Source organism: Callithrix jacchus, chromosome 1 (genome assembly GCF_049354715.1).
Source record: "Callithrix jacchus isolate 240 chromosome 1, calJac240_pri, whole genome shotgun sequence".
Classification (NCBI taxonomy): domain Eukaryota; kingdom Metazoa; phylum Chordata; class Mammalia; order Primates; family Cebidae; genus Callithrix; species Callithrix jacchus.
Window position 1 is genome coordinate 214,910,980 of NC_133502.1, and position 25,993 is coordinate 214,936,972.

General features: G+C 51.4%; 1 protein-coding gene across 3 annotated transcripts in view; it reads right to left on the reverse strand.

Moving 5' to 3' along the window:
• Positions 1-22,538: 22,538 nt before the first annotated feature.
• The window catches only part of PHF21B (PHD finger protein 21B), a 119,513-nt gene continuing 116,058 nt past the window's right edge, over positions 22,539-25,993 (reverse strand). For 2 of the 3 annotated variants that reach the window (XM_002743839.5, XM_054242557.2), the window contains exon 13: positions 22,539-24,654. In XM_002743839.5, the coding sequence (XP_002743885.4) occupies positions 24,436-24,654 (219 nt within the window). In that variant the 3' untranslated portion in view covers positions 22,539-24,435. Of the gene's footprint in view, positions 24,655-24,954; positions 25,043-25,993 lie in introns of all 3 variants that reach the window. The other variant, XM_054242556.2, reaches the window with a different exon arrangement.

Here is a 25,993-nt window from a genome sequence, read left to right on the forward strand (position 1 = left end):
CCCAGCACTTTGGGAGGCTGAGGTGGGCAGATCACCTGAGGTCAGGAGTTCAAGACCCGCCTGGCCAACATGGAGAAACACCATCTCTATTAAAAATACAAAATTAGCTGGGTAGCACATGCCTGTAATCCCACTACTCAGGAGGCTGAGGCAGGAAAATCGCTTGAACGAAGGAGGCGGAGGTTGTGGTGGGCCTAGATCATACTTTTGCACTCCAGCCTGGGCAACAACAGTGAAACTCCATCTCAAAATACAAATAGAGTGGCTAGGGGCTTGCCCAGCTGCTGCCACACAGCTGTGTAACCACCACCACTGAAAGCAGGGGCTGTTCATTATTGCCCACGAGTCAGTGGGTCAGCTGGGGGGTTCTTTTGCTCGTTTGGGGGGACTGCTGACATACCCAGGTGTCGTCCTGACAGTTAAACAGGGCACATTCTTCCAGCACAGGCCCAGGTGCACACACAAGCGCGAATGCCGTTTTCACGGTTGGGTTGGTGTCCTGTAATGTCACACCCCATTGGCCAAAGTCAGGGTCACAGCAGGAGGGCACTGCAAAGGAGGTGGGTACGGGGAGGGTGAAGGACTGGACATAAAGCCAAGCGGCCCAACGGCTCCGGGGAGCATCAGGCCTCTGCAGTATCAGGCAGGCTGACTCCTCCAGCTGGCAGGATGGGCCCTGTGCTTCCATCAAATACGATGAAGAATGCAAGGTCTTAGTTCCACTTTCCCAGCAGAAAAAGCCCCGATCCACCGAGATCGAACAAGCTTAGGTCACATGCTCACCCTGGACCCATGGCTGCAGTGAGGGAAGGCTCTGATTGGCTTAGGCCTGGGTCCTGTGGCCCACCCTGGGGCTGGGATAAAGCCCCACCCAGACCTGGCAGTGGGGAGGAGTGACGGGCCTCTCCAGGGGATTACCCACAAGTCCCAGGCCGCCATCTCTCCAGCTCTTGTTGCAGGGACAAGTGAGGGAGGTTCTGGGGAGTAAAAAACAGAAGTCCCCTCTGCAGACCCCCATGGCAGCCCCTCCATGCCGGTATGGGGCGTTGACTTCAGCTGCACTGGGACCTCAGGTGCCTGTTCGGATTCTTGGGGGTCACTGGCCACCCTAGGCCAAGCCCTGGATGCCCAGGGCTCTGCGCTGGAAACGAGGGTGCAGGCTCCTCCCTGGCCTCCTCCCTCTCCACTTGGACCTTCCCATTATTCTCTGGCCCTCGTCTGCCACTGTGTTTTCCACCTTGCCAGTGCTAGCTGTCCTTAACGGAGGGGCCTGTGTGGCTGCTGAGCCACCTCCCATTGCCTATCGGTATGTGGTGGGCACCTCACACTCCAGGCCAAGCTGGGCCTGTGAGCCGGAGAGGGGTCTGCTTCCTCCCAACCAGCCTCCAACTCGTGAGTCCATCTGGCGTTCAGGTGGTAGCACTGTGGCCCCTGAGGCCTGGCCATTCCTTTACCAAGCGTGCAGATCCTATTACAGTTTCTTGAAGCTCCTTCTGGGCAGAGGAGATGGGGCTGAGTCACCAAGGTGCCAGGCTGGTGGGAACCACTGGCTGAATCCATTTTCCTTCTGGGAGAGGAGGGCTGAGTGGCAGCTGGGTGCTGGTGGGGGCTGAGGTGGTCCTGCCTTCAGAACCTGGGTGGTTCAGGGTCAGGGGCATGGGGACGGGGACAGGGAGGGTTGCAAAGTGGCCGTCACACCCCCGGTAAGCCTCGTGCCATCCCAGCTGGGGAAGGAGTCCTCAAATGACACCCTCTTCTCCGCCCAAGCTCAGAACCTATCTGAGTCACAGGGTATGCTACTGGCACCAAATCCTACAGATTGGCTTACATGACTCTGCAGAAGAGTTCAACAATCCGGGTGCAGTGGCTCACGCCTATAATCCCAGCACTTTGGGGCCAAGGTAGGCAGATCACGAGGTTAAGAGCTTGAGACCATCCTGGCCAACATGGTGAAAACCCGTCTCTACTAAAAGTTCAAAAAATTAGCAGGCCGTGGTGGTGGCAGGCACCTGTACTCTCAGCTACTCGGGAAGCCGAGACCGAACTTAAAAAAAAAAAAGCAAACAAAAAAAGCTGGGAGGGGGTGTGCTTTATGTGTTGGCACATTTCTGGGATCTGTGTCCCTGCTCCCCGATTCCTCCCTTGGGGTGGGCTGTCCACATGCACAGTGGCCCGCCAGCCCTTTGGGCAGGGAGTGCACACTGTGTGTGTACTGGGCCTGCCTGCAGGCTCACTGAGGCGTTTTCCCCTTACAAGTCAAGTGTCCCCATGAGGTTAAATACAAGTTAAACACCGCCACCTGAGCCCACTTGCCCAAGGCCTGAGAGCTTATCACCAGCTTCAGGTGATTCTGTTAGGAGACTGCTCCCCACCCCAGCCAATTACTATTTTGCAGAAACAGTGTGACAATAGTGTCACAACAAGCCCATTACTATTTCAGAGAAATGGTGTAACAACATCACCTGATGGTCACCAGGAATTTATTAGTGGGTGCGGGGGGGAACCCTGCCCTGCCCTGCTCAGGTCTGACTAGCTACTGTAACAAATTGAGAAAGTGGTCTCTCAGGAGTCCCACGGATGGAAACCTAAGTCTCCCTCAAGCTGCCTGGGGCCTGCCTCTGATCTGTGGATGAGGGCCTCTGCTCACTGGTCATTGTGATTCAGACAGACTCACGGCCCGGTCACTGGCCCTGCAGACAGCTGGCTCCCGAGGACTGGCACAGCAAACCAGGCTCGGCCTCCTCTCTGGGAGTGCCAGTCAGAATATGCTCTCCGCCTCTGAGGAGTGCAGTGGTGCGATCTTGGCTTACTGCAACCTCCGCCTCCCAGGCTCATGTGATTTTCCTGCCTCAGCTTCCCTAGTAGCTGGGATTACAGGTGCCCGCCACCATGCCCGGCTAATTTTTTTTTCCTGTATATTTAGTAGAGACAGGGTTTCACCATAATTGGCCAGGTTGGTCTTGAACTCCTGACCTCAGGTGATCCACCTGCCCCTGGCCTTCCAAAGTGCTGAGATTATTAGCATAACTCACCATGTCTGGCCTAAAGCCTTTTTTCTTTCATTCACTCATTCATTCATTTCTTTTTTAATGCAATCCTTGGCTGACACAGTGGCTTCATGCTTGTGATCCCAGCACTTTGGCAGGCCGACGTGGGCAAATCACCTGAGGTTGGGAGTTAGGGACCAGCCTTACCAACATGGAGAAACCCCATCTCTACTAAAAATATAAAAATTAGCTGGGTGTGGTTGCAGGCACCTATGGTCCTAGCTGTTAGGGTCACAGCAAGGCAAGCCCATAGACCCCCTCCCGGTTCTCCCCTGCTAAGCCAAGCTCATAACTAAAACAGCCTGAAGCTTGTAAACAGGGCACTGGGTTCCAGGATATGGTCGCACTCAGCTCTCGAACCCAGCTAAGCAGAATGTCACCCCCTAAGAACCAAGATATGGTTTTTCCTAGAATAGCACCCAGCTACCTTCAAAGCTATAGAACCCCCAGCATCTGTAAGCCAGGCTGCTACCTTCACTAACGAGGCAGCCAGCCTGGCAGTTTGAAATAAACTTGCTAAACCTGACCCTGGGTCTGCCTCTCCAACCTTTCAGTCCGCCTTACATTTTCATGCGGAAACCCAGGATGGGAGTAGGTGCTGGTCTCTTGGTCTCTCCCCTCACCCCTGCTCCTGTGGCTGTCCCGAACCCCTTTCCAGGGCCAGGAAGGAAACCCCAGACCCTCCATTGCCAACTGCAGTTACCCCCATCCAAGTCATCACCTCCTGGCCAGTTAGTTGGATAGAGGTTTGCCTCTGCCTGGGTTCCGCTGGGCCGAGGACATCCTTCCGGCCCCAGGGGCCTCAGTCCTGTCGTCTTGGGATTGCCTAATTCGACAGTGACTATTGAATTCACTGTCTTGGGTGAAGGAACAGGGCAGAGGACGCTCAATCCTGTCTTCCTTCTCCCAGGCAGCCTCATCCTCTGCCTGCTTTTGACCATGGGGTTCAGCCAGTCAGCCCCTTAGGAGGTCTCCCCTGGAATCTAGACACCCTTGGCCTTCAGTCTGAAATCAGGCCCAAAAAACTAATTTTCTCTCGCAATACGGCCTGGCCCCGATATAAATTAGACAACGGTTCTCAGCAGCCTGAGAATGGTACTTTGAATTTCAACATTCTCTGGGAGGGACCTTGACAATTTCTGCCACTGCAAAGGTAAATGGTCTGAGGTTCCCTATGTTCAGGCTTTCTTTACCCTCTGCAACTGCCCCGCTCTCTGCCAGAACTGCTCCACCTTCCAAATCCTCCTTGCCCGCTCAAAACCCAACTCAATCTCTCCCACAGCCTTGTCAGATGATGCCTTCTTTCAACCCAGCTGACTTCCCTCCTCTCCACCAAAGCCCCAAACCTCCACCAGGAGGAAGCTCCTGAACCCGCACCTGATGCCCAGCTCCAGCTCTCCCCTTCTCCCCTCCCCTCTCCAGTCCCCCCACTTCCAACTCTACCTCCTCTCCATCTCCACCCCACAATCACTCTCGGACCCTGCATCCCCCACAGCCAGCTCTGTTAGTCCCCCTTTGAGAAGAGGCGGGGATGGAAGGCGTTGTCCACGTTCATGCCACCTTCTATCTAATCTCTCCCAAATCAAAAAGCACCCTGGATCCTCCTCCTCCAATCCAGACACTTACAAGGAATTTAAATATCTTGGCCGGGCGTGGTGGCTCACGCCTATAATCCTAGCACTTTGGGAGGCCGAGGCGGGTGGATCGAGACCATCCTGGTCAACGAGGTGAAACCCCGTCTCTACTAAAAATACAAAAATTAGCTGGGCACGGTGGTGCGCACCTGTAGTACCAGCTACTCGGGAGGCTGGGGCAGGAGAATTGCTTGAACCCAGGAGGCGGAGGTTGCGGTGAGCCGAGATTGCGCCATTGCACTCCAGCCTGGGTAACGGTAGCAAAACTCTGTCTCAAATAAAATAAAATTAAATAAAAAAAAAAGAATTTAAATATCTTACACTCTTAGGAACTTAACTAGCATGCTCTCGACATTATCCTCTCCTCCCCAAAGAGAAGGAAAGAGTGTGGCTTGCGGGGCGGCTGCTGTCCCCCGAGAGGAATCAGCCTGGGAGTATCGGCCTACAGATCCTGGTGGGGCATCTCATAACCACGTGATTACTTGCCTCATGGCCTTAACAAAGCTGCCCATATGGCTGTAAATTTTGAAAAACTCAAATTTCCCAAAAGGCAAAAAAAAAAACCCTGCCCCGTTTCCCACCTTACAGAGGCCCTCAAACAATACACGCAATGTTTCTCCTGCCCTCAAGAAGGCACCATCATTCTTAACACTCATTTTATCTCCCAGTCTGCTACAGACATCCAGCATAAACTTACAAGGCTGAAAATGGCCCTCAAACCCCACAACGAGGCCTCCTACACCCGGCCTCCGAGGTTTCAATAACAGGGATGAGCAAAGTACAACAGACAAGGCCCAGAGAGACTGTGCGAGGCACCAGCTTCTAGCGGCAGCCATTCGCCAACCCAAACAGCCTGGCTGTGGCACTCAGGGGCACAAAAACCCAATAGCAGTGCACCCGTGGGGGCATGTCTCAAGTGCGGCAAGGAAGGCCATGGGGCGCAGGCGTGTCCCAATCCATGGGCACCAAAGAGCCCTTGCCCCATCTGCCAGCAGACACGCCACTGGAAGTCTAACTGTCCTCTCAACAGGCAGACAGAAAAGCCTGTACCTCCAACCCGAAACCCTTTTGCCAAGAGAAAAGGTGAGGAATCGCTTGCACTCCTGCATATCCTCGGCCTAGTGGCCGAGACTGATGGGGTCCAGCGCCCTGGCCCCATCCACATCACTGTATCAGAGCCAGGGTAACTCTGTTAGCAGCAGGTCAGCCCATCTCTTTTTTTTTTTTTTTTTTTTTTTGAGATGGAGTTTTGCTCTTGTTACCCAGGCTGGAGTGCAATGGTGCGATCTCGGCTCACTGCAACCTCCGCCTCCTGGGTTCAAGCAATTCTCCTGCCTCAGCCTCCTGAGCAGCTGGGACTACAGGTGCACGCCACCATGCCCAGCTAATTTTTGTATTTTTAGTAGAGACGGGGTTTCACCTCGTTGACCAGGATGGTCTTGATCTCTTGACCTCGTGATCCACCCACCTCGGCCTCCCAAAGTGCTGGGATTACAGGCGTGAGCCACCGCGCCCGGCTTGCCCATCTCTTTTTCAGTCCGTATGAAAGCCACCTGCTCGGCTTGCCCTGAATTTTCAGGACCATCTCATCCCTCACAGGTCTCAGTTGTGGAGGTTAATGGACTTATCTCGCACCCCCATGCCAACAAACCCCTCACTTGTTCCCTATGGAATACCATTTCTCACACTCTTTCCTTATCATGCCTCACGTCCTCCTCGCCTTCTAGGCAGGAACCCCCATCGCTAATGGTCCTCTTATTTACCAACTCCTCCAAGCTGCACACCTCCCGGCTAAGGCAAGTTAGACACTGCCAAGGACACCAAGCTTCAGATAAAGTCTCAAAGGGGAACAGAAAAGCCGACGAGGCAGCAAAAAAAGCCTCCCTTCCTCTGCCCCTGCCTCTCTCATCATCCCCATAATCCAACCCCAGTATTCCCCCATGGAAAAAGTTTCATTGTTGCCAAAAGCCTCCTTCCAAGGAAACTGAATAGTCAAAAATCAAAAACTCATCCTTCCTCAGAAACAAACCAAGGAAAATCTCACATCTCCTCACCATCCTTCTGTATCCGAGCACCCCCCGCCCGGTACCTTCTTCGCCCTTCCTTCTCTTCCCCCCCACCGCCCCCGTCTGTTTACCACAAAAAAAATATGACCTCAGACTGTCATGCGCTGTCACTTCCTCTCATGGGGCCTCTGCTCTCCTCCCGTCCCTACACATCGACTAAAAGAAACAGCCTCTCCCCACAGCACACCAAATGTTAAAAGTCCTGTCCTCTCTCCCCATTCCCACAAGGACAAAAAAGGTCTTAGCTCACATACTCCTTGCTCATTTGCAAGGAGAGTTTACCCACGGGACTGTATCAGCCGTCTCAACAACCCTCTAAAAGGGGCCGCTTCCCAATACAGCCCCTCTCAGCCCCTTCCCCCAAATACAGGCTCCGATTCTTCCTCAAGCTCCTAACCCTTTTAATAGTCAGCCCCACGGCCTCTGCTCCTTCAAAGTTTCTTCTCACTTCTGCAAGGCTCAAACAATCTCTCAATTTCACTCACTCCTTGTTACTACGCTCCAGCTCTACACTTGCTTCCCGTTCCTGGACCTGTTTTCCCCTTTCCTCTGCTGCCTGCTCAGCTATCCCAGTTCCTCAGCCCTGGGACCGTATTCCCATTCGCTTTTCATACCCCTTCCAAAAAGGCTCTGCCTTTGTACACAGAGTCCTCACCCTCAGTGGGAACTATCCCACTACCCTCGCAACAGAGCTACCAAGCTTCTCTCCACATACACTGCCAATTACAACCGCAGAAAACTCCCCCACCGGCCGTCCATGGTCCCATAACCTCCACACCACAAAGCTTGGCCAAGCTTCCTTATGCGTCACCTCTTCCCACAAACACACACGCGTAGGCACCATCCCCGCCTCCGCCTGTGGCTCAACTCAATCCACCTCCCACACCTCGCTCCGAGATGATGATCCCGTTTCCCCTGAAGCAGACGGCCTCTTTACCCAGCCCTACTGCACTACCTCCCTCCTGCCTCTGAAACGCGGAAACCCCTTCCCCAGACGGGAGTTCTCAACGGGGTCTCTCTCCTCCTCACTCTGGGTTGCTGAAGCTGAACCAAGTCCCTCCAAACAAGGAACCTACACCCTCCAACACCTATTCTCAATCCACTTGTCTGCATTAACGAGGCATCTTCTTCCCCTGCGGACCCACAACCCACTTCTCTCCCTGCCAACTGGACAGGCACTTGCACCCTGGTCAACCTTACCCCCAACATTTACCTTGTCTCCAAGCCAAGAACCCCGTGTCCCTGTACACTACACACCTGCTGCGTCCCCGCCAACAAAACCCAATGCGGTTTATTCCCGTATTCGTGGCCCGTAAAGTCACAGTTAGTGTCCAGATAGAAGCGGGAAGCCTAAAAACCTCATTATCCCGTTTCCAGTCGCTCTCCCAAAACTTCCAATTGTCGCTAAAAAATAGCAGACGCTATCGCTCAGCTCCAAAACCAAGCAGACTCTACGGCAGTCACCCTACAAAAACGAGAGACCTGGACCTCTTCACTGCTGTGGGAAGAAAAAAGTCTGTGCCTCTTTTTAAATAAACAACGCTGCTTCTCGCTCGACAAATCGGCGTCAAAATACCATCGTTAGACTCAAAAACCAAACCCAGAAAATAAACAACTCTACCAGCCGGTGGGTCTCAGCTCCCGGGCGCTGCGCTGACTCTCCGCCTCCGCTCTCAGCCTTCCTTCTGTCTTGCCTCTTCTGCCTTTTCACTCAGGTTTTGCATAATTAATTACAAGCTTTTGCCCGAGGCGCAAGAGCAGACGGGATAGCGTTCCAGGACGACCACCTGCAAGCCAGCCTCACCTCAACCCGTGTCCCCGCTCAGCACCAAGCAGCTAGAAATGCACGAAGCTCCTTTTCCCTTTCTTTTATACATACAACAAAAGGCTGGAACGGTAGGGTCACAGCAAGGCAAGTGACCCATAACCCCCGCCCGCATTCTCCCCTGCTAAGCCAAGCTCATAACTAAAACAGCCTCAAGCCTTGTAAACAGGGCACCTGGGTTCCAGGATATGGTCGCACTCAGCTCTCGAACCCGGGATGCCGACCCGATTAAGAAGAATGTCAGCCCCTAAGAACCAAGATGCGGTTTTTCTTAGAATAGCACCAGGCTACCTGCAACCCCCCTTTATGACCCCCATAGTCTGTGCGCCAGGCTGCTGTCTTCACTGCCTGTAGTGAGGCAGCCAGGCTGGCAGGTTGAAATAAACTTGCTAAACCCGACCCAGGGTCTGCCTCTCCATCCTTTCTGTCTACCTTACACTAGCTACTCCGGAGGCTGAGGCTGAATTGCTTGAACTTGGGAGGCGGAGGTTGTGGTGAGACGAGATGCCACCACTGCACTCCAGCCTGGGCGACAAGAGGGAGACGCTGGCTCATAAAACAAACAAAAAAATGGTTTCTGGGGTCTGTGTCCCTTCTCCCTGATTCCTCCTTTGGGGTGGCCCGCCAGGATTTGAGTGGGGAGCGCACACAGTGTGTTTACTGGGGTTGTCTGCAGGCTCACCTTCTCAGTGCAGTGTCAATACAAGTTCAACACCGCCACCTGAGCCCGCTGAGAGCGCTATCAGGGAAAGCCTTTCATCACCAGCTTCAGGTGATTCCTTCTATTAGGAGACTGCTCCCCCACCCCTGTAGCCCATCACTATGTTAGAGAAACAGTGTAACAACATCACCTGATGGTCAACGGGAATCTCCTAGTGGGGGTCGGAGGAGCCCTCCCCTGCCCTGCTCAGGTCTGACTAGCTACTGTAACAAATTGAGAAATTGTAGCTGCTGGAACCTGCCCTAACAAATTGAGAAAGTGGTCTCTCAGGAGTCCCACGGATGGAAATCAGTCTCCCTCAAGCTGCCTGGGGCCTGCCTCTGATCTGTGGATGAGGGCCTCTGCTCACTGGTCACTGTGATTCAGACTCACGGTCACTGGCCCTGCAGACAGCTGGCTCCTGAGGATTGGCACAGCTAACCAGGCTCGGCTTCCTCTCTGGGAGTGCCAGTCAGAATATTCTCTCCTCTTCCCGTGGGAATGGGGAAGGGGAGGCCAGGAGTATTAATCCTACCTGATGAGTTTCTCCCATGAGGATGCTGGAGTGGGTGTGTGTGCCCTCTGAAATTCTCATCTCCAGTGTGCAAATGAGAATCCACAGGCCCCCTACAGAGAACACACCTAACGTCACACAGCTAGCAAGTGGCAGAGCTGGGACTTGAATCAGGGCAACCCCATGCTCTTCCACAGAGCTGTGGGAGCCAAAGGGAGGCACCTGGGCCTTGGGCTTCCCTTCTATACAGTGGGTTTTGTTTTTTGACAGTCTCGCTCTGTCCCCCAGGCTGGAGTGCTGTGGCACAATCTCGTCTCACTGCAACCTCCTCCTCCTGGGTTCAAGGGATTCTCCAGCCTCAGCCTTCCAAGTAGCTGGGATTACAGGCACCCACCACCACGCCGGGCTTATTTTCCTAATTTTAGTACAAACACGATTTCACCTCTTACAGCTGCAAGGTGCCCGACGCAGAGGGAATTGATTTGCAGACACCCCAGAGTGTGCAGCTGGCTGGGGCCCCTGGCAGCCTCTGCACTGAAGTCCTTTGAGAGGCTCCAGGCCCCTGCTCACCCCACACCAGCCCTCACCCAGAGGGATGCAGCTCATGGCGTCACCGCCCCAGGAGTCCAGGGAGCAGGACTGCAGGGACCCAGCCCTGAGCCTGAGTGTTGGGAGGAGCCACTGGGGCCTGTGAGCCTCAGAGGGGCTTTCTGGACTCTTCCCTTCCCCTTTCCCCTCCTGGCTCCTTCTTCCCCACTGGTCTCTTGCCCAGTGTCCGACTACGCCTTCCCCTCCCTCCATCCATGCTTTCACTCCCGCCCACACCTCCTTCATACAGTACCTGTCTTTCTGTTCTTTTCAGCTCTCACTCCTAGCTAACCTAGGCCAGAACGATTCTTTTGTGCATTTGAAACTTATTATTGTATCATGTCTTTTCTACTCTGCTACAAAGCCTTTTTTTTTTTTATTTGTTATTTTTTGAGGCCGAGTTTTGCTCAGTCAGCCCAGGCTGAAGTGCAGTGGTGCAATCTTGGCTTACTGCAACCTCCGCCTCCCAGGTTCAAGTGATTCTTCTGCCTCAGCCTCCCTAATAGCTGGATTACAAGCACCCACCACCATGCCTGGCTAATGTGTGTGTGTGTGTGTGTGTGTGTGTGTGTGTGTGTGTGTGTGTGTGTGTTTAGTAGAGATGGGGTTTCACCATGTTGGCCAGGCTGGTCTCGAACTCCTGACCTCAGGTGATCCATCTGCCTTGGCCTCCGAAAGTGCTGGGATTATAGGCATAAGCCACAATGCCCAGACTAAAGCATTTTTCTTTTCATTCACTCATTTATTCATTTTTTTAAAAAATGCAACCCTTGACTGGACTTGGTGGCTCATGCCTGTTAATTCCAGCAGTTTGAGAGGCCAAGGTTGGCAGATCACCTAAGGTGTGGAGTTTGAGACCAGCCTGACCAACATGGAGAAACCCCCTCTCTACGGAAAAAAAAAAGAAAAATTAGCCTGGCATGGTGGCGCATGCCTGTAATCCCAGCTACTCAGGAGGCTGAGGCAGGAGAAACAATTGAACCCAGGAGGCGGAGGTTGCGGTGAGCCGAGATGGTACCATTGCACTCCAGCCTGCGCAACAAGAGCGAAACTCTGTCTCAAATCAAACAAACAAACAAACAAACAAACAACCCTTAAGCTCTGACCGAACACATCCAGGCATGAGGCACCCAGGCCATGCCTGAGTGGGATCCCCAAGAGCGGCTCGGTTTAGGGCCTGAGGCAATCAGCCACCTGTCCCCTGGCCGCAGCCTCCGGAAAAGCCAAACCTAGCATCTGCACCTCCTCCCCAGGAAGCTGTCTTGTGCTCACACGATTCAGAACAACCCTAAAATGGCCTCAGAGTTCTGCTTCCAGGAAGAAAAAACAAAAAAAAAAAAACAAATAAAAAATGATGGTTCCCTGAAGAGCCCACCACTGTGAGCCTCAGAATTAACAATGACATTAAATCAAATCTCATGCATTATGCAGAGGTTTACAGAACAATGCACGTCTGTGAAATACACGTTTCAAATTTCCTGACTCCAAGAGGTGGCCCCAAGATGTTCTCCTGTGGCTTTTGACAGGTTTCCTTCTACAAATGGTAGTGTGGAATCCTAGCTTAGCACTGCGTGGCCTCGTCACCCTTCCCTTGTATCAAAGCACAATTTCCTGATCATTTCTACGGCAAAAGAAAGTGATTACAGAGATAATGTGTTGGAAGCCTATCAGCGCATTTCAGCTTAAAACAATGAAATGCGATGCTGAAATGAGGACTCCAGGGTGTCTCTATTGACAGGACACACAGAATAAATTGCCCAAACATTCACTTTTGCAGTAATGACAGACATTTTAAGTGACTCCAGAGATTAGGCAGGCTGCCCAGAACTTGCAACTGACACCACAATGAATTACTGAATTCTGTCAAGGCATAAAAGTCTGTAAACCAAGGAGTCGCTCTACCCTGAAGAAAGCCAGTCTGCTGTCACTGGAGGGGGAAGACTGGGCACCCCACTTCTGGTGCCATTCACAGCTGTGTGACCACTGGCAAGTCCTTTAGCCCAGCAAGGGGAGCTGAAAGTGACAAGGCTCAGATTGGATTTCTGTCCTACGTGTTGAGTGTATGACCTGTGTGAGTTCTCAAGGCTTTTTCTCTTTTGTGTAATGGGGAAGGTCGGCATCCACCGTGGATGTTGGAATGGTCAGCAATTCCCTGTGTGCCTCCAAGCATCTGCTTCGTGCCAGACAGTACAAGTCTTGTAATTACAGAGAAGAATACAGTACACTTCCTGCCCTCAAAGGGCTTGCTCAGTAGCTGGGGAGAATATATGAAAGTAAATGCCTCAAGTACAGTTATATATGTTTATATTTACCGTGCATTTACTTTAAACATATATGTTTATATTTGCCGTGCATTTAAACATATATGTTTATATTTGCCGTGCATTTACTTTAAACATGTTTATATTTGCCGTGCATTTACTTTAAACATATGTTTATATTTGCCGTGCATTTACTTTAAACATATATGTTTATATTTACCGTGCATTTACTTTAAACATGTATGTTTATATTTACCGTGCATTTACTTTAAACATATATATTTACCGTGCATTTACTTTAAACATATATATTTATATTTACCGTGCATTTACTTTATATATATTTATATTTACCGTGCATTTATTTTATATATATTTTATATATATACTGTGCATTTATTTCATATATATAAAGAACTAAAGCATTATGTGCAAGGCATAGGGAGGCGCAGGGTGAGAGAGAGAAGAGACGAGAGAGACGTGAACACCTCCTGGTTTTTGGCTTGAGATATGTGGGCAAGTAAGGGTGATCAGACCTGGAATGGCAGAGGTACGAGAGAAAGAGCAGATTCTGCTGCTGATTTTTTTTTTTTTTTTGAGATGGAGTCTCACTCTGTCAACCAGGCTGGAGTGCAGTGGCACCATCTCGGCTCACCGCAACCTCCGCCTCCTGGGTTCAGGCAATTCTCCTGCCTCAGCCTCCCGATTAGCTGGAATTACAGGCACACACCACTACGCCTGAGTAATTTTCGTAGTTTTAGTAGAGACAGGGTTTCATCACATTGGCCAGGCTGGTCTCAAACTCCTAACCTCAAGTGATCTGCCCAACTCAGCCTCCCAAAGTACTGGGATTACAGGCATAAGCCACTGTGCCCAGCCTCTCTGCTGTTGATTTGATATCAAAAAGCTTTACTTTTTTGTTAGAAGAATAATAACTTGGCCAGGTGCAGTGGCTCACGCCTATAATCCCAGCACTTTGGGAGGCCGAGGCGGGTGGATCACGAGGTCAAGAGATGGAGACCATCCTGGTCAACATGGTGAAACCCCGTCTCTACTAAAAATACAAAAATTAGCTGGGCCTGGTGGCGCGTGCCTGTAATCCCAGCTACTCGGGAGGCTGAGGCAGGAGAATTGCTTGAACTCAGAAGGCGGAGGTTGCGGTGAGCCGAGATCGTGCCATTGCACTCCAGCCTGGGTAACAAGAGCGAAACTCCGTCTCAAAAGAAGAAGAAGAAGAAAAAGAAGAAGAAGAAAGGAGAAGGAGAAGGAGAAGGAGAAGGAGGAGGAGGAGGAGGAGAAAAGAAGAAGAAGAAGAAGAAGAAGAAGAAGAAGAAGAAGAAGAAGAAGAAGAAGAAGAAGAAGAAGAAGAAGAAGAAGAAGAAGGAGAAGAAGGAGAAGAAGGAGAAGAAGGAGAAGAAGGAGAAGAAGGAGAAGAAGAAGGAGAAGAAGGAAGAAGAAGGAGAAGAAGAAGAAAGAATAAGAAGGAGAAGAAGGAGAAGAAGGAGGAGAAGGAGGAGAAGAAGGAGAAGAAGAAGAAGGAGAAGAAGGAGAAGAAGGAGAAGAAGGAGAAGAAGGAGAAGGAGGAAGAAGGAAGAAGGAAGAAGAAGAACTACTTACTGCTGCGGGGAAAATGACAGAATAGGTATACAAGCTTCTGCACTTGTGTCCCAGCTCCTTGGGAGGCTGAAGGGGGAGGACTGCTTGAGTCCAGGAGGTTGATGCTGCAGTGAGCCAAGATCATGATCATGCCACTGAACTCCAGCTGGGGTGACAGTGTCTTAAAAACCACACACACACACACACACACACACACACACACACACACCAAGAAAAGAAAAATCACTTGAAATGTGACAGATCTATGCAGTGGGCACTCTCTTACACTGCTGGTCGTACAGTCACTTTGGAAAGTCATCTAGCAAGCTGCTGAGGTTCGAGCATTCTAAGTCTACGCAGCAGCCAGGTAAGTAGGTGAAACAGCATCGCCGCGGCACTGCTGTCAGAGACAAGAATTCGATGCAGCCTACACATCCACGAGTAGACAGAACGACAAATCAATTGGGGGGTACAGTCATAAGGTTGAAGAGGGTCCTGCAGTTAAGCTGAACAAAATGGAAGTGTATGTACCCATATAGGTACATCTAAAATACTACATTAGGAAGGAAAACGCTGCAGAAAACCACATAGAGCACGCGGCACATGTGTAAAACTACTAAGCTACCGAGGCAGTCCCATATGTTGTTCATGGATTGAACAGCATTATACACATGACATATATACACACAGACGCACAAACACAAGAATAATTTTTCTTTTTCTTTTTTTTTTTTGAGACAGAGTCTTGCTCTGTCACCATGCTGGATGGCACAATCTTGGCTCACTGCAACCTCCAACTCCCTGGTTCAAGTGACTCTCCTGCCTCAGCCTCCCGAGTAGCTGGGATTACAGGCACACACCACCATGCCCAGCTAACTTTTTTGTATTTTTAGCAGAGACGGGGTTTCACCATGTTGGTGAGGATGGTCTTGATCCCCTGACCTCGTGATCTGCCTGCCTTGGTCCCCACAAAGTGCCGGGATTACAGGCATGAGCCACCGCCCCCAGCCAAAAGAAGAATTTTTAAAAGGTGAATGGGAAGGAGATATACCAAACTCTTCATAGAAGAAAGGAATAAGAGGGTCTTTACCTACAACTATAAATTTAAAAAAATTAATATTAGGGCTCACGATATGTTAACCTTAAGTAAAATGAAAGGTAAGGATATCTATTTTGATGCCTGGAACAACTACCAAAAATAATGTAAAAAGATATAGCTGGCCGGGTGCGGCGCTCACACCTGTGAAGCCAACACTTCGGGAGGCTGAGATGGGTCAGGAGTTCGAGACCAGCCTGGCCAACACGGTGAAACCCCGTCTCTACAAAAATACAAAACTTAGCTGGGCATGATGGTGGGTGCCTGTAATTCCAGCTACTTGGGAGGCTGAGGCATGAGAGTCACTTGAACCCGGGAGGTGGAGGCTGCAATGAGCTGTGATCACCAGTGCACTCCAGTCTGGGCTACAGAGAGCAACTCCATCTCAAAAAAAAAAAAAAAAAAAAGATGTAGCTAACGAAAAAATTAAAAGTGAATTATTAAAAAAAAATTTAAGGGCCGGGCACGGTGGCTCACGCCTGTAATCCCAGCACTTTGGGAGGCCGAGGCAGGTGGATCACGAGGTCAAGAGATCGAGACCATCCTGGTCAACATGGTGAAACCCCATCTCTACTAAAAATACAAAAAAAAAAAAATTAGCTGGGCACGGTGGCGCATGCCTGTAATCCCAGCTACTCGGGAGGCTGAGGCAGGAGAATTGCCTGAACCCAGGAGGCGGAGGTTGTGGTGAGCCGAGATCACGCCATTGCACTCCAGCCTGGGTGACAAGAGTGAAACTCCGTCTCAAAAAAAAAAAAAAAATTTAAGCCAGAAAAAGGCTAGATAAGATAAACAGTGGAACAAGAAACCAACTGGGACAAACAGGAAACAAATATAAAGTGAGCAGCTGCATCGATAATTACCTCCTATATTATCCCACAAATTAAGAATAAACTCAAATTAAGGGGCCGACGTAAAATGGATATAAAAGCAAGAACTAATGACATTCACTTTAAATACGAAGAAGGTTGAAGCTACATGAATACCACAAGATACATATGCACACAGTAGGCGCCAGGAGTGTGGGGTGTTTACACTGGCCTTAGATAAAACAAAATTCAAGACAAAAAGTATCACCATTTAGAGAGGAGCTTCTGAGAGCGACAACATGGTCAATTTATTCAGAAGATGTAACTATCAAATGTAAATGAACCTAGTAATAGAACTTCAACTACAGGAAGAAAGAAAACACAGCAGAATTTAAAAGACATTTCATAATCATAGTTGGAGGCTTTCGCACCTCCTTCTCATCAACTGAAAATCAGCTGGACAGAAAGTAAAGTCACAGATAATCTGAACGACCATCAGCTACCTTGACCCGACTGACATTTATATAATGTTACAGCCAACAACAGAAGAATACATATTATTCTCCAAGTGCAGGTGATGCAGCCAGCAGTCCTGATCAAATTCCAGAACACAGTACAGGCCTCGATACATTTAAAGGAATTGATTTTTTTCAATTTTTTATTTTTTGAGACGGAGTTTCGCTCTTGTTACCCAGGCTGGAGTGCAATGGCGCGATCTCGGCTCACCGCAACCTCCGCCTCCCGGGTTCAGGCAATTCTCCTGCCTCAGCCTCCCAAGTAGCTGGGATTACAGGCACGCACCACCGTGCCCAGCTAATTTTTTGTATTTTTAGTAGAGACGGGGTTTCACCATGTTGACCAGGATGGTCTCGATCTCTTGACCTCGTGATCCACCCGCCTCAGCCTCCCAAAGTGCTGGGATTACAGGCGTGAGCCACTGCGCCCGGCCCTTGTGACTAGTAATTTTTAAGAAAAAAATTTATATATCAAAGTAAGCCCACATACATAGAAGGAAATAATAAAAAACAGAAATCAACAACAACAATAAAACAGACAACAGAGAAAATTAACAAAGCCGAAAATTAGTCCTTTGAAAAGATAAATAGAATTCATGAACACGTAGCTAGAAAGATCAAAAGAAATCACAAATTAAGAATAAAAATGATCACTTTAGAGTCTACAGATAGTAAAATAAAAAGGAAATATTATGAACAGCAAGATGACAAATTCCTTGATTAATTCAACTTAGCTGAAACCGAATATCTGAATAGTCCTGTATATTAAATACGCTGAATATTTTAAATGAAAAAACCCTTCTCACCTGTAAAACTCTTGGCACAAATGGCTTCACTGGTGAATTCTAACAAATAAAAAGTTCTTTCAGAAATAGAGCCTTTCCAACTTAGTTAATATCACACTCTGACAATATTGTAAAGAAAAGATGTCTATGGTTCAATGTCCCCCCTAAACATAAATACGAAAATAACTGGCCGGGTGCGGTGGCTCAAGCCTGTAATCCCAGCACTTTGGGAGGCCGAGACGGGTGGATCACGAGGTTGAGAGATCGAGACCATCCTGGTCAACATGGTGAAACCCCGTCTCCACTAAAAATACAAAAAATTAGCTGGGCATGGTGGCGCATGCCTGTAATCCCAGCTACTCAGGAGGCTGAGGCAGGAGAATTGCCTGAACCCAGGAGGCGGAGGTTGCGGTGAGCCGAGATCACGCCATTGCACTCCAGCCTGGGTAACAAGAGCGAAACTCCATCTCAAAAACAAAAAGAAAGAAAGAAAGAAAGAAAATACTTAAATATCAGCAAGTCAAATAAAGCAAGATGAAAAAGGATACTACACACTGACCAAGTAAAGTTTATTTCAAGAATTCAAGGTTGGTTTAACGTCTGAAAAGCAATATAAATCATCTTATTTCCAGAATACAGGAGACACCCACATTGTTTTAAAAATGGATATAAGGCTTTGACAAAACTTTAAACCCATTTGTGACTTTTAAAAAATCAAAGCAAACTAAGAAGGGACTTTCTGTCTGCTAATTAACATACTTTATGGGGAAATTATTGAAACGTTCTCCTTATAAAATCAGAAACAAGACAACAGTGTCCAGTCTCACCTCTTCCATTCCACATTGTATTGGAGATTCTGACCATTGCCATATGGCCAGAAAACTAATAGGCATGAAGATGAGCAAGAGGGAGATAAAAGCGACTCTACTTGCGGAGGACATACTGCTTAGATGGGAAGGGTGACGGGGCTTACAAAACAACCAGTAGAACTAATGAGAGGATGCAGCAAGGTTTCAGGACACAAGGTGTATCAGGGCTCACTCAGGAGACAGAAACCTTACAATAATTTGAAACGGGAAAGTTGAGTGTCAACAATCAGTAACTATAACGGGGCAAAATAACTATTAGGGTAGAAACTGATCTCTAAAGAGTCCCCTGGGGCTACGTGAGAGTATCCTGGGGAGGAAGGATTTGGAAGGGCAAGCCCCTCCCCAAGGCTGAGAGTCAGACCTTTTTGGAGAAGGAGCAGCTGAAGCCTTCTGGGTGCTGAGGTTTGCTGAGCTGGCTGAGCTGAGCTGGTCCACAGTCACTGGAAAGTAGAAAACACCCCCGTGTGATGTGGGTACCAACCCTGGTGGGTGGGCACCCAGTAGCTTTCAATAATTAATAAGGTTCGAAAACACCAATGAGCTGGCGTCCAGGTGGTTAAGGCTCACGTGGGCCTCTCCTTAGTGCTGGATGCTTCTTTCGTGAGGGTACTGGTACAATTCCTGGAGAGGCCTCTGGCTGCCATGTCTTGGGTCACATGGCGTGTTCATTAACAAATCAACTTGGCTGGGAGATGTGGTACTCGTGTATTGTACCATCAAGGGCCAAGTCCCAGCCCCTAGAGTTTATGGGGAAGCACTTGGTGTGATGGTTAATTTCATCTCTCAGCATGCTTGGTTAAGGGCTGGTAGAGCGTGATCTCTGGGTGTGTCTGGGGGGTAGCGCTGGAAGAGATCAGCATTGGAATGGGTAGACTGCATTACGAGCTGTGCTCACTAAGGCGAGTGGACATCATCCAATCCATTGAGGGCCCCAGGAGAGCAAAAAAGGTGACTACTGGGATCAGGTGGGTGCAGATTTGAATCCCAGCTTAGCTGCCTCGCCTCGCCTTACCGTCTCCTCCGTGAAATGGGAGCAGAGCACTGAGTAGCTGGGATTCCAGGCACTCTCCATGCCCGGCTATGCCTAATCACCTCTTAAAGGCCCCACCTCCTAACACTACCACACGGGCAATACCTGAATTTTGGAGGGGACACATTCAAACCCTAACAGAGTTAAACCGTTTGCCCCAGGGTTGAAGTCCTGACCCCCAAGACCCAGACCCTTATGCAGCAATCCCCACTCATCTGCAGTTTCAGTTACTCATGGTCAACTACAGTCAAAACGATTAAACGGAAAATTCCAGAAACAATTCATAAGCACTGTCCCGCCCGGGAGAGGGAGCACCCCTCTGTCCAGCTCCCCGCTCATGAGTCACTTGGCTACCGTCTTGTTGATAACTCGACCATCGCAGCATTTCTGTGTTCAAGCAACCCTCATCCCCTATTTAACAACGGCCCCGAGCAGCAAAGCAGGGATGCTGGCAGTTCCGATCTGCCAAAGAGAAGTTTCCTTACATGCTGACGGCCTGCCCTGGACTGCCAGCCCACCCTGAGCTGGCGACCCTGCTCTCCAGGGGCCGTGGCAGATGGAGTTGGGAGTGGGGGTCCTTGAGTGACCACTATCTTAAACTTAGGGTTGTCCCAGGGCAGGGTCCCCTGGGTGCTGGGGAGTGGGGTGTGTTGAGCTACAGTAGGCAGATGTTTGCATATCATGGGAGACCCTTCTAATGGCAGTGCTGTCCCTGGGAGGGAAGGAGAGCTGCTGTTGTGGGATACAGGGGCAGGGCAGTGAGGGGTACTTTGGAGGAAATTCCCAGCATGATCCGGGAGCTGGAGGTCACAGCAGCTGCCCCTGAGCCCTGCACCTCGTTGGGAGTGAGGCTGTGGTGGAACCTCGTGGGACTGGAGGACAAGGACCTAGTGGAGTCCAGGTACATCCACTCAGCACCTGCGAGACCCGAGGCAACTCCATCACTTTCCTGGCCTCTGCTTTCTCAGCCACCCAACCAGCCTCACCTGGCAGCTGGGGTGGCCTAAGGGACTCCCAGGGGAGGGCCCTGAACCAGGATAGCACAGCCCCAAGGCCTGGCAGCTCTGTCTCTCCAAAATCTATGCTGGGTGCCAACTGTTTGCCAGGTACTTCTAGATGCTGGGGTTCAGAAAGCAAACCAACCAAATTCCCTGTCTGCCTGAGCAGACAGATAAAAACCTGCAAAGACGCACACAGCAGGCTGTGGAGGTCCAAGGGACCTAACAGCAGGCAGGACAGGCAATGCCAGGGTCCTGGTGAGGGGCTGGGAAGGCTGCACTGAGAGGGAACGGTGCTCAGGGTCAGGTCTTCAGGCAGCCAGCCAGGGAGATGGCTGGGGGCAGAGGGCACAGCACGTGCCAAGGCCCTGTGGTAGGAGCAAGCAAGGAGGCAGGAACATAGGAGAGGAGCAGGGGATGAACCAGAGGGCAGAGCAAGCGGGGCCTGTGGCCTGGAAGCACAAGTCGGGTGAGTGGGGTGAGGCCTTGAGCTTTTGCTGAGCAAGATGCCGGGTGATGGCAGGGTTTTTTTTTTTTTTTTTTGAGAGGGACTCTTGCTCTGTTACCCAGGTTCGAGTGCAGTGGCATGATCTCAGCTCACTGCAACCTCCACCTCCCAGGTTTAAGCAGTTCCCCTGCCTCAGCCTCCGAAGTAGCTGGGTCTACAGGTGGGTACCACCACATTTGGCTAATTTTTGTTTTTTTTTTTTTTTTTTTTTTTTTTTTTTTGCTAGAGGCAGGGTTTCACCATGTTGGCCAGGCTGATCTCAAACTCCTGACTCAGGTGATCCACCTGCTTTGGCCTCCCCAGGTGCTGGGATTACAGGTGTGAGCCACCGCGCCTGGCCCGACGGGAGGGTTTTCACACCAGTTGCTGGGTTAAGAAGAGACTGCAGAGGGGTACAGGGGGAGAGAGCAGGTGAGCGGCGGCTGCAGGAATCCAGGGGAGATCATGGAGCTGGGACCAAGGTGGTGATGTGGCCAGTGAGACTTGTACCATCCTGCTTATGTCCTGAGGGCAGAGCTGACGGATTTGCCAAGGACCAGGTGTGAAGGGTGGGAGAGAGGAGCCAAGGGTGACTCCCAGGTGCCAGCCCCAGCAGCCTGAAGCTCCTCTGAAATGGGGAGTTGGGAGGGACTGGCCTGGCAGACTTTGTGGAGCGTGAGACACCCGCAGACATGCAGTGGGCCTCGGGGTAGAGACAGAGCCAGGGGCAGGTGAGGCCAGCCGCAGAGGTCAGAGCGCAGACCTGGGCCTGGGCCTTCAGTGATCAGGCAGAAGAGAAGCAAGTCTGGAGCAGCGACCAGGGAGCAGCCAGACCTTCGGGAGTGAGGTCCCGGGAGCGTCCTTTGGCAGGGGTGTGGCCAATGTGTCCCGTGGTTCTGAGGTCCAGGTGATGACCGGGACCATTCCCAGGATCTGGCCACGGAAGGTCACTACTGACCTGGCGCTCCAGAGGAGCAAAGGGGTGGGGAGCCGGGGACAGGATCTGAGAGGACAGCAGTGAGCAGTGGATGCTGAGTGTGGTCTTCAGAGTGGACCCCAGGAGGGCTCAAGCAGAGCTGACTTGAAACCTGCTCCCTTCCCCGCAAACTATGCTGCCCAGGGCTGGCCATGAAGCAGGATCACATGGCAGCCCTGCATGCCTGCATGCCCCCCACCTCTCTGTCCCCTGGGGCACCAAACCCCACTTTGGCATTAGACCCCAGCGTCTGGCCACAGCTGACTGCCCAGGGGTCACCCGTGACCCACTTGGCCAATCAGATGCCTGTTCAATGCCAGGAGCTCGGACGCAGAGGGGACGATTCTCCGGTCTCCAGACCCCAACCTCCTGGAAGGCAAGGCGAGAGCTCAGCGTGGCTGCCGGAGCCAGGGCAGAAGACGGTGGTGACATTGCCAGGCCAAGAGGCAGGAACACTGGAGGGAGCAGAGGACACCGCCTTGGGCTCTGCGCAGCGATGGGCCTGCCGCGTTTTTGAGACTTTCCATCCTCAATGCTGGCCTTAAAGGGTCACCTGCTGCCTCCGAGGGCTGGGAATGGGAGTGAGTGAAGGGCGCTGAGCTCTCCCCTGCTTCTCTCCTTCCATCCCTCCCTCCTTGAGGTGGGGTGGGACCCTGATTTCCAGCTTCTCCAACACCCGCCTGGCTGCCCTGGGCACTCCCAGGGGCCTCTCCACAAGGCAAGGACACCAAAACCACAGGGCTTTGAAATCATCGATCGACTTTAATGCATCGTAAAGAAGGAAAAACTACACTGGCATATTTAAGACAAACACGTTTTCTCTATCCTCACTACCCACTGGACGGTCCTCCTTGGTCCAAAAAAAACCTAACAATCTCAAGACACGTTGGCAGCTACCCCTCCCGGGTCCAACCTTTCACATCCTCACATTACGTTGTTAAAACATTTAACGCAATCCATCCGAGAAGAAAACCAAAGCAAACAGAAAAGGAAGCCTAAGACGGGGACATCGCAAGCCACCCGGTAACGCACGTTTGGCACAGCGAAGCCAACACAGAAGACGTGTGCCTCGCACGGTCCACTCTGTTCATCCGTAAAAGAATATAAAAATCTTGTTCACCCAGTGTGAAGTGTATTAAAATAGATCTGTATCATACAGCACAGTTTCTCCCGGAGTCGTGAGAATGACAGGAGGGACCGTGGCGCTGTGGGTGCCGGCCTCCTCACTCTGCACCTCTGCGTGTGTGCATGCTTGTCTGATCATGGCCGCGTGCGACGCACACACGCGTGTTCAGTGCAATGTGGCACCATGTGATATGCTCAGGGTGGGAGCCCGCGGCTCCTGGATGCATATGCTGTTGTGCTAAGTCCCTCAGGACCGGGATGTGGGCATCGGGTGAGGGTGACAAGCTGGCACTGCCCACCCTGGATGCAGGAGCAGCCACTGGCAGCAGAAGTAGGGGACTCTGGTCCCTGAAGGCCGGAACCTCCCCAGGCCACCGCCCTTCCTTCCCTCCCCCGTCCTCCACTCAGTTCTTAAAAAACCTGCTGGATCTTCCAGTCTGGCCGGGCTGCCCGAGGGGAGGTGTTCCCATTTGTACCTTGAAGCAGAGACTACTAGAAGTCAGCCCGAGTCCCCTCCCCACCGTTCACATTAAATATCTCACAATAAAAATACCATACAAAAGTGTGAAGTTACTTTTTGGCATAGTGTCTGTACTGGCAAGAAAGAAGTGGAATAGTTACCGGCTCTCCCAGAGGAGGCAAGGAAAGGCTTCGGCTTAGGTTGAATGATTCAACCCCAAAGAGAAATCCTGCCCAACGCCCCGCCCTGCACGGCTGCAGCTCCACCCTGCCCAGAAACTCCATGAGAAAAACGGACCAGTAGCAAAGAGTCCAGGAGATTGGCAAAAGAAAGAAGCCAGCCTTGGGGCCCCCAAGACGGAGCAGGAAGGGCAGAGGCCCTGGCAGCGACCGCTGCGGCGTCCCAGCACCCAGACATGCGTGCCTCGGACAATGTCTTTCGAGTGAAACAGCGGCAACTCACAACCCTAATAATACTGACAGAAAGGGGCCCCGCGGTTCTGCAGAGGCGAGGGGGTGGCCCAGGCCCGCCGGCCCCAGGTGGGCCTCCTAGGAGCGTGGGGCATCAGGGAACTACCTAGACCCGCTACCCGCTTCTCGTCCCAACTACCTCTACCACTCAGCTACGTCCGTGTGTTCTCAGCTCCCCTCCCACAGGACACCAAGAGGCGGTGCCCTCAGTGGGGACCGTGTGCTGGGCGGTGTGCTTGTCTCCTCCACAGCCTCAGCCTGCCCCTCCGACAGGCCAGAGGGAGGCCATAGAGAGCAGGGCCTGGAAGCTGGAGGCTCAGGCGGCCCTGAGGTGGCCAGGCCCGGCCTGTCATACCCCCACCTGGCCCCTAGGTGCCCCCTGTAAATGCAGAGGGCACAGGGCCGCATCCCCACCTGGTCCTGGCTCTGGGCCTCTGGCCCAGCTCTTTCCATCGCCTCTCCTCTGTCTGGTTAATTTTTGTCTGAAATTCATAGTGTTTATGAATTAAGGCTGACAGAACCCCCAGCCTGTGTAAGCAGGGTCCCAATAACTTTCCGTGGGTGTGAAGACGGGTCCCTCGGGGTCAGTTGTGGCCCTGGGGGTGCTGGAGGGTGGGGTGTGTGGCTGCCACTGAGGGCTTGGTCCAGGGCCCGGCCAGCAGTGGGGCGGGGTTAGTGGTCGTCATGGTGACCTGCAGCAGCTGCTCGCCCTGTATCAGTCTCAGAAGGGCCCGCAGGCGGTCTAGGGATGACTGGGTACCCCTCTGGCGGGCCAGCAGGCTTGTCTTCAACTCCAGGCATTTCTGTTGGGGGAGAAGGTCAGGGGAAAGGGTCTTAGCATTCCACTCTGCAGCCATCCTGGGGCAGCCACCACCTGGGCCCCTCTCCCCTTCACTGCCGAGGCCTGTAGGAAACCAGGCTGAGGGCCTCACAAAAACCAGGCAGCGGTGCAAATGCAATTATAAAGCAGGAGACCATACTTGTTTTGGAATTTAGGGCTAGAAAAAAGTGTGCCTGTGCCTGGGAACGTCCTCCCCATGGCTGTGATGCGACCTCCTCCTCCCCGCTAGCTGCCCACACTCCTCCTCCTCCTGCCGGCCAACCTGCAGCAGCCTCGGAGACCTTTGGCTTCCCAGCAGCCTTTCTGCTCTTTCTCTTGCCCGCTGTGCTGTGTGGTCTTTTCCAGTCTCTCTACGTACCACGACAACAAGGAAAAGCAGTAAGGACTGATGCCTTGGGTCCCACATCAGTCTGCTCTGGGTCAAATACTGCTTGGGCAAATAACAACCTCCCTGAGACCGTTTCTAACGTGATTATAGGGACAACCACAAAGCCGCTCCATAGCATTATTGAAAGGATTAAATGAGACACTGCATTTAAAGAGCTTCACCAGGACCTGTTACCATCACCATCCTCCATCACATCTTCACCACCACCACTGTGATCAGTACCATCATCACCATCACCACCGCCATGATCACCATTATCATCACTACCACAACTATCACTGTGATCAGCACCATCACCATCAGCATTACCACCATCATCACCATCACCACCATCACCATCACCATTTCTGTGATCAGCACTATACCACCATCATCACCATCAGCATCACCACCATCACCACCATGATCACCATCACCATCATCAATCATCACCATCATCACCACCACCATCTCTGGGATCAGCACTATTACCACCATCATCACCATCACCACCATCATCACCACCACCATCTCTGGGATCAGCACTATCACCACCATCACTACCATCACCACCATCACCACCATCATCACCATCATCACCATCACCATTTCTGTGATCAGCACTATACCACCATCATCACCATCAGCATCACCACCATCACCACCATGATCACCATCACCATCATCAATCATCACCATCATCACCACCACCATCTCTGGGATCAGCACTATCACCACCATCATCACCATCACCACCATCATCACCATCACCACCATCATCACCACCACCATCTCTGGGATAAGCACTATCACCACCATCATCACCATCACCACCATCATCACCATCACCACCATCATCACCACCACCATCTCTGGGATCAGCACCATCACCACCATCATCACCATCACCACCATCATCATCATCACCATCATC